This window comes from Juglans microcarpa x Juglans regia, chromosome 6D, assembly GCF_004785595.1.
Source record: "Juglans microcarpa x Juglans regia isolate MS1-56 chromosome 6D, Jm3101_v1.0, whole genome shotgun sequence".
Classification (NCBI taxonomy): Eukaryota; Viridiplantae; Streptophyta; class Magnoliopsida; order Fagales; family Juglandaceae; genus Juglans; species Juglans microcarpa x Juglans regia.
Window position 1 is genome coordinate 7,783,727 of NC_054604.1, and position 11,613 is coordinate 7,795,339.

General features: G+C 34.6%; 1 protein-coding gene across 2 annotated transcripts; it reads right to left on the reverse strand.

Annotated features, from left to right (window-relative positions):
• Positions 1-588: 588 nt before the first annotated feature.
• LOC121234980 (protein IMPAIRED IN BABA-INDUCED STERILITY 1) lies at positions 589-8,077 on the reverse strand. 2 transcript variants are annotated; one of them, XM_041131153.1, is made up of 9 exons: positions 7,117-8,074; positions 6,277-6,561; positions 5,595-5,912; positions 3,942-4,169; positions 3,497-3,594; positions 2,943-3,033; positions 2,286-2,816; positions 1,177-1,309; positions 589-1,049 (listed from the first exon to the last, which is right to left on the reverse strand). In XM_041131153.1, the coding sequence occupies exons 1-9, from the start codon at positions 7,504-7,506 to the stop codon at positions 1,030-1,032; spliced, it is 2,094 nt and encodes a 697-aa protein (XP_040987087.1). In that variant the 5' UTR covers positions 7,507-8,074; the 3' UTR covers positions 589-1,029. The 2 variants fall into 2 exon arrangements, 1 of the variants encoding a protein (XP_040987087.1); XR_005934484.1 differs by lacking the exon at positions 589-1,049 and having other exon boundaries at positions 1,176-1,309; positions 1,779-2,816; positions 7,117-8,077.
• Positions 8,078-11,613: the final 3,536 nt, after the last annotated feature.

The window sequence follows — 11,613 nt, forward strand, 5'->3', positions numbered from 1 at the left end:
TATAATCACGGGAGTAGTTTCAAGGCATGTGTTTTGATACGTACCCATGTCCAAAGCATCAGAAGAAATTCTGCAGGCCTGTTTAGATAGAGAGATAAGATAAGATAAATTGAGATGATGTGTGAATAATAAGCCCATTTAAATTGTGAGATAAGATGAGATGAATTGAGATGATTTGTGAATAGTAATAAAATTATCATTTGAAATTAGATGAAATGAGTTGAAATGAAGTTATATAATTTCATCTCACCTTTGTTTCTCCTCAATATAGAGAGAAACAAAGAAAATTTGACTTCATTGTTTCACTTTCTCGAGTTTGGCAAATTAAGTATAAACTCCACCATTTGTGGTGGGGAAAGCAACAGAAAGATTATTGATTGAAGGATGAAGGTCCAGATCTCATGCAAAAAAGATTGGAAGGAAGAAGGAAGAAGAGGGCTTGGCAAGAGGCTAATGATTTGACCTTTTACTGTATTCTTTCACATGGAAGTCAGATTCCATAACTCAGTTATTTGCTGACACAAAGCATTTTCTTTTGCTTTGCTGACACTCTCAACCTTTTCATGCTTACTTGAAAGTTGAATCTCATGAACCATGAAAATGTACAATACACCTCATAATTCTATTCACCAGTTATATATGTACATAGCCGGATGGTCTTCATGATCACATCAGAAAACAGAAGGGATGGCTGAATTATAAATGAAATAATGATAAAAAAAGATGCTGACTATTATTGAGTGAAAGAAGAGAACAATCCACACACTCCAAACCTCTCTTGTTTTTTACTTTCACGATCTCTTATATGGCTAAAAAACGTAGTTTCATCAGGCTGTAGCTCCCAGCCCCATTGGCCAAGGCTCCTGCTGCAGATTTTACTTTCTCAGCAATTTTAATGTCATATTCATTGGATTCAGCAGCATGGTCTGTTGATGTTCATCCATGATGGGAATTCTGTTAATGATCAGATTTCGGTTTTTGGAAGGCAATTCTCTACTCGGATGATCGAAACAAAAGATATCATATCACTTACTTCCCATGCCTTTTACCTGCAGTTTCAAAAATGAGATTGTTAGCTACAAATCCCCCAGAAAACACAGGCACAAACCCAAAATAAGAAAAATACAGAATTGGAACAACATTGTCGAAGGTGGATTCTAGTAAACATTAATATACCTCTTTGGAACCATGATTTTCGCACCGTCCGGCGGATGTGACGCTCATGCTTCTCTAAAAGTTCATCAACTCTGTGTGATTGAGACAGTAATGGCCCAGAAAATTCAACCTTGTCCCCTTGGTCCTGGTACCCCTGTCACGGGACCCGGATTAATCAACAAAAGACATAAAGTATGAATACTCTCTCTATTAAAGGCATGTATGGATTTATTGAAAAATCAATGGATCCACTAAAACTTTATAAAGTTGAAGGTATGTTCTTGAAAGCGACCTCCAGCTCAGCCAGGAAAAAGGGCTTAAGAAACTGGAAAAACCGGGAAATCTAATTTGTGGGATCCTTGTTGAGATATCATGATACATCTCAAGCTTCTACTAAAAGCAGGCGAATGAGCTTTCAACATGGTCTCAACTCTTTTTATAAATCACTCTTTTTATAAATCACTTTTGAGCTTATTTTCCACTTGAAAACATCTAAAATAATGACAATTGTTGGGCTTGTGAATACAAATGGTTGTACATTACAACTGATAATTCTTTTAGCATCTTTTAAAAAATCAAACTGAAATGATTAATACACATTGGGCTCTAAAAGTCACAATTACCAGATTGCTTCTTTTAGCCGTCAATGCCTTTCTTTATCACATGCAAAAGCTGCATTTGATACACTACAACAGTTTTGTATTTTTGTTTTTTCCTTATCTTATCAACAGGAGTTAAATTGGAGATTATGTAGTGAAACTTTCCCAAAAAATTAAAATTGAGGATATGTATTGAAACTTAAATCAATTCATCCTGCATCTGGTTCTATAAGTTATCAACTTACTACATTGCTTCCTTTTGAAACTGAAATCAATTGAAACCACATCTGGTTATAGAAGTTACAAACTCACCAGGTTGCTTATTTTTTAGCTGCATTTCCTTTCTTTTCCCAGATTGCTTCTTTTACATCACAATGCATTCATTTTCAGTTTCTTTTTCATTTTTTCTTCGTTTTAACAAGCGTTAAAATGGAAAATAAGATTTGAAACTTACCAAAGAAGAAACAGGAGGGTATGTATTGTAACTGAAACAATTCATACCACATCTGGTTCTAAAAGTTACAAACTTACCAGATTGCTTCTTTTAGCTGACATCTCTCTTTCATATTGTGCCAACGACAGTTCCTGAGAGTGGTACTCATCAGAAGCATCAAATGAGTCTGGACGCTCAAACTTGCACCAATTATTCTGCATTGCAAGCTTGACAATCTCATAGGAATCATGGCCTCTACAATATGAGCGGGTCCCATATGCATCCCCATTTTCGTGCCTTCTAGAGTCAACATTGTTCCTGGCATGCAATGCAGTAGTAGGTTCTACAATACTGCCAATGTGTCCTCTTGAAATAGACCTACTGTGTGATCTTACGGATGCATCCTCTTTTCTCCTTTTTGCCCATGCAAAACCACTTGATGTAGAAACTTGTAAGGGGATGGAAAAGGGAACGTCACCTTGAGATGCATTCTTTACATGGGAAGCCTCTTCAATGTTATCAACTGATGGCTTTCGTGCCATGCCTTCTATAGCAGAATTTACATCTCTGAGAATATCTCCATTGCTAACCTTAATCTTATGAGAATCCTGAGTCTGATTTGCCATCTCCTGAAAGATAAGGATATGTATATCAGCGAGAAGTAACTCCTAAGACATCAGAGACATATCTATGTTCTACATGTGCATACCTAGATTTATATATATATATATATACAGAGAGAGAGAGAGAGAGACCTCTCCTGGTGCCAATTTACAGATTCCATAGGGTTTTCTTGCAGGCTTTCTTGTTATTTCAGGTCCACGAACTCTCCCACCAATCTTTTTCCTGAAAATTTCAGTGAATGTATTGCAGTTATGGAAAGATGACATAACATAATACTAGTTACACCATGCGAAGCTGAAGGTTGCAGAGAATCAACATTTTAATGAGAAGATGTAAATTTTGCTGCATCAAAATCTATTTCGCAAAATCCAACCAAAGAAGGCATGCCAATCCAAGGGGCAATTAAATATCCCAAGGAAATAAAACAGGTCCTCGTGTTTATACATAAAATTTGACATGGCTTTGTAGGTAACTAAATGATTTTGTTAAACGCAATTTAGAATTTTAATAGCTTAATTCATCTCTAGTTCCTGGTGATTACGTCATACTACCAAAATGTGTGTTGTTCTAAACAAAGGACACAGTCAATCTGTCTTCTAAAGAGGAACCGGTAATTCCTTTTTAAGAAATCCAATACCATAAACACATTTACTTTCAATGATATGATGAAAATGAGAATCCTCACCTCTTTGCCTCCTCACGACTTTTTGCATCAATCTCCTTGCTGGGTGGGTATATTGGCAAGCTTGATGGATCACATGCATAAGGCTTTGATGTGAAGTACTGAATATAGTATGGAAAGAAGATTTCATTAGGAGAATCCTAAATGTTGTAAGCCAATGCAGAAGATAGTCATGAAACTTTGGGATGCATGCTGTTTTCATTGGTGTTGTACCATGAAAGTGGGACAAATACAGGAACAGCAATATTCTTGATAAGCGAAAAAGCAAATATGGAATACTCAAACTCATTGGAGAAAAAAAAATTCCAGGAAATATGGGCTTGAAAACCATATATGTATCAATAATGGACCTGGTTAGCTCCACTGCCATGCACGACCAACAAATCTAGACAGTCTTTCCAACCATAACATCAATATGCAAAATAATCACAGTACTTTGTGTCACTACCTCAGATGCTAGAGCAGAGAAAGCTGTCCCTCGTTTGTATGGTTCTACGGACAGAAGAGTTTCCAGCAGGCTTATGGTGGTTTTAGGTAAATTTTTAAAGGTCTCACGAAGAGAACTATCATAAGGTTGCTGTGGTTTGAATAATGTTGCATGAGGAAGTTTGGTTCTCTTCCAGTAGTCATCAGGTGGAGATCCACAAAGCTTGAAAATTTTGTGTAGTTGCTCAACCTGTAGAAGTACAGCATGACAATTAGAACTTGAACAGGAAACTTTCAAAAGCAAATATGTGAACAACCAGTTTGCGCAGTTTCATTAATACGTATCACCTATTTTTATCAATCAACATATGTATCCAGATTTTCCCTAGTCTTTGGCTCAAGCAGAAAAGGAGTGGAATGGTATTCCGGTGTGGCAATGGTTGAATTTCACCAAATATGCATGTTTATAACTGCCATAATTCAAAGTGGACAATTAAAACATAGAAGGGAAGTTTTGGAAGGTACCTTCTCATAATTACTTACTAGACATGACGTTTAATTTTTAAGAATTACTGCTAGCAGCATGCTTATAATGAAGTTCTTATTACTTAGAAAACTACAGCTAGCTGCCAAATTGTTGATAGTTGTAATGTTGATTGGATAAGAAGTGTCACCAAGAAAGAATGCCATTTCCAAATATCAAACAACTACCAACTATTAACCTATGTATCATATATATATTTTTTATAAGTAAACCTATGTGTCACATATAACCATGTATATACACATTATTGGACATCACCCTGGGAAAAAAGGATTAGCTGTCGATATGGATATATCTCTGATAATTTTGGCTAGATAGTGGGGAGTTAAAAGGGTTCCCACATTTGCGAATATTTCTGTCCTCAAAAAATTGAAAAAGAGAGGCTATTCTACATGGAAATCACATTGTGGGATGGAATGCAGTGGAAATAGCATAGACAAGAAAACATTCAAGGTTTTCAATTATGAGAATAGAATGACCTTGCAGGGATCAGATCCAGTTGACCAACTGCATTCTAAAGTGCCAATAGAAAGACAGGAAAATAGCTTGCCAGCTGACCAAGGGATGTTTCTGGTAGCATTTTCAAACTATAATCTACTAGTTATGTTGCTATAAAAAGAGTGTCTTTGTAAGCATTAAAAATACTTCTAATTTTTGTACCATATAGCGCTTTTACAGTTTCACCCCCTACATTATTTCCCCAAATTTACAAAATTCTAGGGATAAGTCTGAAGAGGATTGACTTTGAAGGTTGAAGAAATTACCTGATTTGAGTTGCTATTCATTAATTTCGACATGTTTTTGTTCAAGTTAAGATAGATGGTTGAATGCATCAGTTGAAACAATATTTCTAACCATTGGAAGACTTTAGTATTGAAGTTATCTCCAGTCCATTCACAGCATTGGATTGGTTTTCCTCTCCCTTATTTAAGTTTTGCCCAGTTTGTGATTGCCATATCTTGTAGAGATCAATTATCCCATTTCTTGTACCAGTAATACAGTTCATTTCGATGAAACCATACTTCTCTTAATGGTATTCTTATTGTGTTCTATTAAACTACTTCATTGGTCAGAAGTTAAAAGACCAAGATTTTAAGAAATGGAAGCAACATACTTCAGTAAGGTGATTACCTCTGTTCTCCCTTGAAGGATCGGTTTTCCTAGTATTAGTTCTGCAAATACACAGCCAACACTCCAAAGATCCACAGATGCTCCATAATCAGTCGATCCGAGAAGAAGTTCAGGAGGACGGTACCACAAGGTGACAACGCGACTGGTTAGGGGTTGCCTATGCCCAGAACTATAAAAATTTGCCAATCCAAAATCAGCCACCTTCAAAATTCCATCATTATTAACCAACAGATTTGATCCTTTAATATCCCGGTGCATTACTCCCCTTGAGTGGCAGTGCTCAATTCCAGATAACAACTGCTTCACATAGCATTTGATCTACAAAAACAAAAATCAACGCCATTTCATCTGGTATACGAATATAAAGATGATACACTGCTTGCAAAACCACAAAAAATATTAAATTATCACATTTAGTTTTTCCATAATCTGATTTCACAAAGATTCAAAATGGGTTTTGTTTTTTTGTTTGCATTTATGACCAATTCATCTTTCCATTTTAGCTAATGAGGTTTACTAACGCATTCAAACTTATCATGGTATTCTAGTGACCACTTCAACTTGACTCAATGTTATATGTCAGAAGATCTGTATACATTAAATCTTTTCATGTCAGTGTGGAATTCAGACACCCCCATCATAAAACTCTATGACGTTTGGTTTTAAGGCAAAGCGTGCAAACCTGTGACTCACTGAACTTGATGTCTGGGCAAGATAAGAGTCCAGTAATATCATGTTCCATGTACTCGAATACAAGGTATATGCTACATGACAATCGGGAAGTAATTATACCCTCCAGTTTTATGATGTTCGGATGGTCAAGCCTGCGTAGAATTGTAATTTCTCTGGCCATAAACCGAACACTCTCGGGCTCAAAATTGTCAAACCGCACCTTCTTCAGAGCAACTATCCTGCCAGTTTCTGTTTCACGTGCTCGGAACACGCTGCTATATGTACCCTGTCCGATCTACTCAAGCAGTTGAAATTGAATACAGTCATGACCAGGAAGACACAACACAGCAAGCAGCATAATTTTTTTGATAAGTAGACACAATAGTAAACAATCCATCCATTTGATAGTACTCAGAAGCAGCAAAATAGAAAAAACAGTAACAGAATCCAAATGGAACATCAAGGGTCAAAGACTCAAAAGCAAGCCACATTATAAAAAAAATAAAAAAAAGAACCTCCCTCACATCAAATAATTATGCAGCTTTAGAGTACTTCTGTTGTGGCTTTACCATATTAAGTAAAATCTTGTTTGCCACACTATGCCGTTAAAAGTATCAAAATTTCAGAATTTTGATATAGCAGATTTTAGCAACTTTCTACCCAATAATTCCAAAAACTGAATGTTTTTAGAGGATTTAAAAAAAAAAAATTATAATTTTCAAGTAAAATAAGAGAAAATATGCTACAACGTTTCCACAAAGAGCCAATCCCATTGATAGACAAAATGTGTATCGAAAATGAATTGAATAAATTAACAGTTTGATAACAATAATAATAAATGTAAAACAACCTTTTCTAATTTTTCGAAGGCATCGGCTCGTAGAGGAATCCAGCCCTGAATGGCTTCGCCGGCGACGGCGCTGAGCCAAGCAGGCCAGCCAGCAGCCACCTGCTCCCCCTCCACGTACTTTTGCAAATTCCCCAATCTGAAGCTTAACGACGAGTCGTTCCCATTGGAACTCGCTCTCCCGGACTCACCCAACTCGCTCCCGCTCAGTCCCACCACCACCACTGACTCGCCACTCTTCTTCCTGTTACTAGACTTCCCCTTCTCATTCTCCCCCGAGCCGACCCGGATACGACCCGAATTCCCCGCACCGACGCCGCTGTCCCGGAACGCGCCAGAATGGTCCAAAGCCGGCGTCACCGACACCGCTTGCTTCGAGCTCACGCAACCCATAACACCCCGCTAAAACCACCACGACCGCTGACCAGAAAGCATAGGGGACTCAGAAGAATCGAAATCCCTGGACCCGAGTCAATTAAGCGAGGACTGAAGGACAAAGAACAGAGGATGGGAAGCAAAAATGGGTTATAATTATATATAAATCTGTAGAACAAACCATAAGTTCCAAAATGGGAATGCTTTTCATTGTCGTCTTTTCACTTTCTCGCAGTCCACCCTCTCTGCCTTTCTCTCTCCCACTCGCTTTAGCTTCTCTTTGCTCAGTTCCGCGACAATTGCGGTAGATGGCGGATAAAGAAGATTTTGTTTTTTGGTTTGATTTTTGTATTGTTAATGCGGCTTTCAAAACAAAACAAACAAACCGAGTTTGCGGAATCAACGGAGAGAAGAAAGCATAGGAAAAATTATAGTAACTATGTATTTTGTTTTGTTTTTGGGTATTTTCGAATGTAAAGTTCAAACCTTTAACTATTGATAGAGGCTTCTTTTCAACGTTGTCTGTCAGACTGTCGAGAGACGAGAATGCATGGGACGGGAAGGAGGGGAATAGTAGGAACCTTTTTGCTTTTAAATTATTTATTTTTTTGGCTAAAAGAATTATATGAGTGCCAATGGGTGATTTTTGAATTATTATTATTATTATTATTTCTTCATATATTTGTTGTGTTTGAAAGTTGGTGTGTTTGGTTTGGTATGGGTGGTTGTTGTTGACTAAATGGGTATTTGTTTTTTTTTTTAAATATTTTTATTTTCTTGTTTAATTTTCCTTGTAGTTTAATTTTGGAATTTTGTTTACAGTTTACGTGGGGATAGGGAGCCGTGGAAAGCAGCCAGTCTGAGACCTTAGAGAATTGATTGATTAGAAGAAGAAGAAAAAAGAAAAAAATAGAATTTTGGTGCAATTTTGTTGATTGAATTCTTCTCCACTTGACTCTGACCGAAAAATAGGAATAAATAATTCTATATGAACGCATTTATACCATGTACTATCTACTTAAAATAATTTAATTTTAAAGATAAATTTTAAAATTTTAATTATATCATATAAATAGTATATAATGTAAAAATTTTCAAATAATACTGCTCAAAAGTCATACACTTCTTAGGCCTTGTTTAGATAGTGAAAGTGTTTCATCTTATTTCAGCTCATCTCAACATTATAACTTTATTAAATTCTTACATAAAATATAATAAATAATTTAACTTTTTAAAATTTTAAAATAATAATAATATTAAAAATTAATATTTTAATAATATTTTATTTAATTTTTAAATTTTATTTAAAATCATCTCATCTCATTTCATCTCATTTTACTACACAAACCGGCCATTAGTGAATTGATTGAATAGAAAAACAAAAAAACAAAAAAAAACAACTAAAGAGAGAAGAAGGAAGTGGAGGAAAAGAAAGGAAAAATAAAAAGAGAATGGAAATGCATAATGCTCACTTGTCCCTTTCCTTTCCCAACACCCTCTTCTCAATTCTCTTTTAACTTTCCCAGTTCCCACTCCTGCATTTTGCTTTGCTCATTACTCCTATGGCCCGCACATTGAGTTAGATGGGGTCCACTCTGAAATAATAATGGGGGCAGGCATCTCTATGCTAAGCTCATTCATCATCAAGGGTGGTTTCTACTTTCTCTCCTCCTCAACCCTCCTCATGGTGTAAATATGTCTTATCTTTTTCTTTTCGATCTCAAGGAGGGTTTGAAAATGGCCATGTTTTCAGAATCTTAGAAAGGGCAACTTTTGGGTGTTGGGACCTAAATAAATAATTAATAAAAAAATTATATTTATAATATTAGAGTGTATAAACGTCGTATATTTTTTTTTTAAAAATTGAGTAAAAAAATTAATTAATTAATTAAAGAGTGCATGATGCTTATTCAACTCGTAAGTATATCTAGCATTACTTTTAATTAATTAATTACTCTTCACGTGCGGAGCATTACTGATTAGGGTATATACATTAAAGCTTAATTTGCAGTATTTTTTCACTGAAAATGAAATTACAATTAAAAAAATGCGTGAACTGTACTTTTAGTACTACGTGAACTGCAAATAAAATAGAAGAAAGAAAGAAAAGGAAGGCAGTGGCCGACTTGTCTTGACTCTCGATAGAAATATGTGTATTTACACCCAACCTAGTTATGACATATCTATCTATTAATATGTATGCAAAATTGGAAATCAGCGATGGGTTACTTTCAAATGAACCTTAAATTTGTGTGCAGCATTTGTATTCTCTAAAGGAAAATGATTGTTGTAGTAATGAGTGTGTAAACGTTATACAATTAATTTTAAAAAAATAAATAAATAAAAGATTTAGATAAAAGAAAATTTAATAATAGATCTTATTCTTTTTTAAAATAATTATATAATACTTACGCACTTCACAACTGAACGTAAAATTACGCCTCTCTAAAACTATACTGGGCAAAAAACAACAAAATGGAGTAACTGTTTAATCATACAAACTAACCCTGGTGTATAGAACCAGCTTGACTGGAAAATAGTTGTTCTGTATAAGTAGTAGTTATGCTTTGAAGTTAGTGGTTTCTTTTGCGAATAACGAGGTTGTCTTTAAGATATAAATTTATTTTAATTCATTTTAAATTAATTATTAATAAAAATTTATTATTTTTTTAATTTATTATAAAAATGTAAAATACATCTCAACTTATTTTATTAAATTAAATACATATTTCAATCTATTTACATTTAAATATTTCTCAATAAAATTTATAAAATATTATTATTTATAAATCAACTCATTCATATGAGATATATTATTTCAGCTTCCAAATACAGCCTGAATTATTTTTGGATTTCGATTTATTTTCACATATCTCCCTATCCTTTCAAAATCATAATGCAACATATTTAAAAAAATAATAATGTTGGCCATTTAAAAAAGAACTAAGATTATTAATAAAATTAGTATAATTAAAAATAATAATAAAAAGGAAAGATTGAAGATGAGAGATGGGTTCCCCCCACCAACCTCCCAAGGGGTAGAGGAACCCCTTCCGCCTACTCTCTAAGGATCCCCCACCCTAAACCACCTCATAGAGTTGTTTATGAGCCACCGCATAGAGTGGAGTGCGATGAATCTTTTAAAAATGAGTTATAAGTCAATTCACATAGGAGTAGTTGGATCACAACAACTACACCATGACAAATAATCACCTCGGATGGGGGAGGGGAGACCCGTCCCGCCCTAGCAATATTATTCTTTTTTAATATATTATTTTTTGGTCTTTTAATTTTATTTTATTTTTTCCAATTGTTGATGTAATACTTTAATTTGGACATGTCTATTTCTGATTGAAAACTTAGCTAAGGTAGGATTTTTTTTTACCAATTAGAATTGAGGAACTGGTTTAAAATTAGGCTCCGTTTGGATAGTAAAATGAGATGAAATAAGATGATTTTAAATGAAAGTTGAATAAAATATTATTTTTTTGAGATTTAAAAATATTAAATTGTTTATTATATCTTGTGTAAAAATTTTAAAAAATTATAATGATGAGATCAAATCGTTTTAACATCCAAACGAGATGATTATTTTTTATTTTTAACAAGAAAAACTCTTTTAAAAGTAGTTATTATATCTTGAGGTTGAGTGTTTTTTACAAATATTATTACTTTTGAAGCCACATTTTACCCTTTTATTTATTTTTGTTGTTGACACACCAAAAAAGAAGCATTAATTGAATTTTAATACCAGGGCATTGCAACCAAACGACATGATGTTGTCTCGGCCTACTCAAGTTCAATAACTTGCCGACAAAATACTCAGAAAATTAAAAATTTATATGGTACTATAATTAATACATTAATTAAGATATATAGCAGAAAGTGGATCATCATCAAACCCAAGTTAATAAGAGGCTGTCCATGGCTTCAAGCCTTCAACAACCATCCTCAATTTCCTGCATGCCTGCCAACATACCTATATATATTGAAAAACATTTGTTGCAAATACCTGATGTAAATGATGTGTAAATATAACTGACGTGGAAATATTGAAGAGAGAGATTGAGTTGATAAGAGAGCTAAGGAGATGGAGAGACCGAACTGCTGGAGCCGATAAGAGAG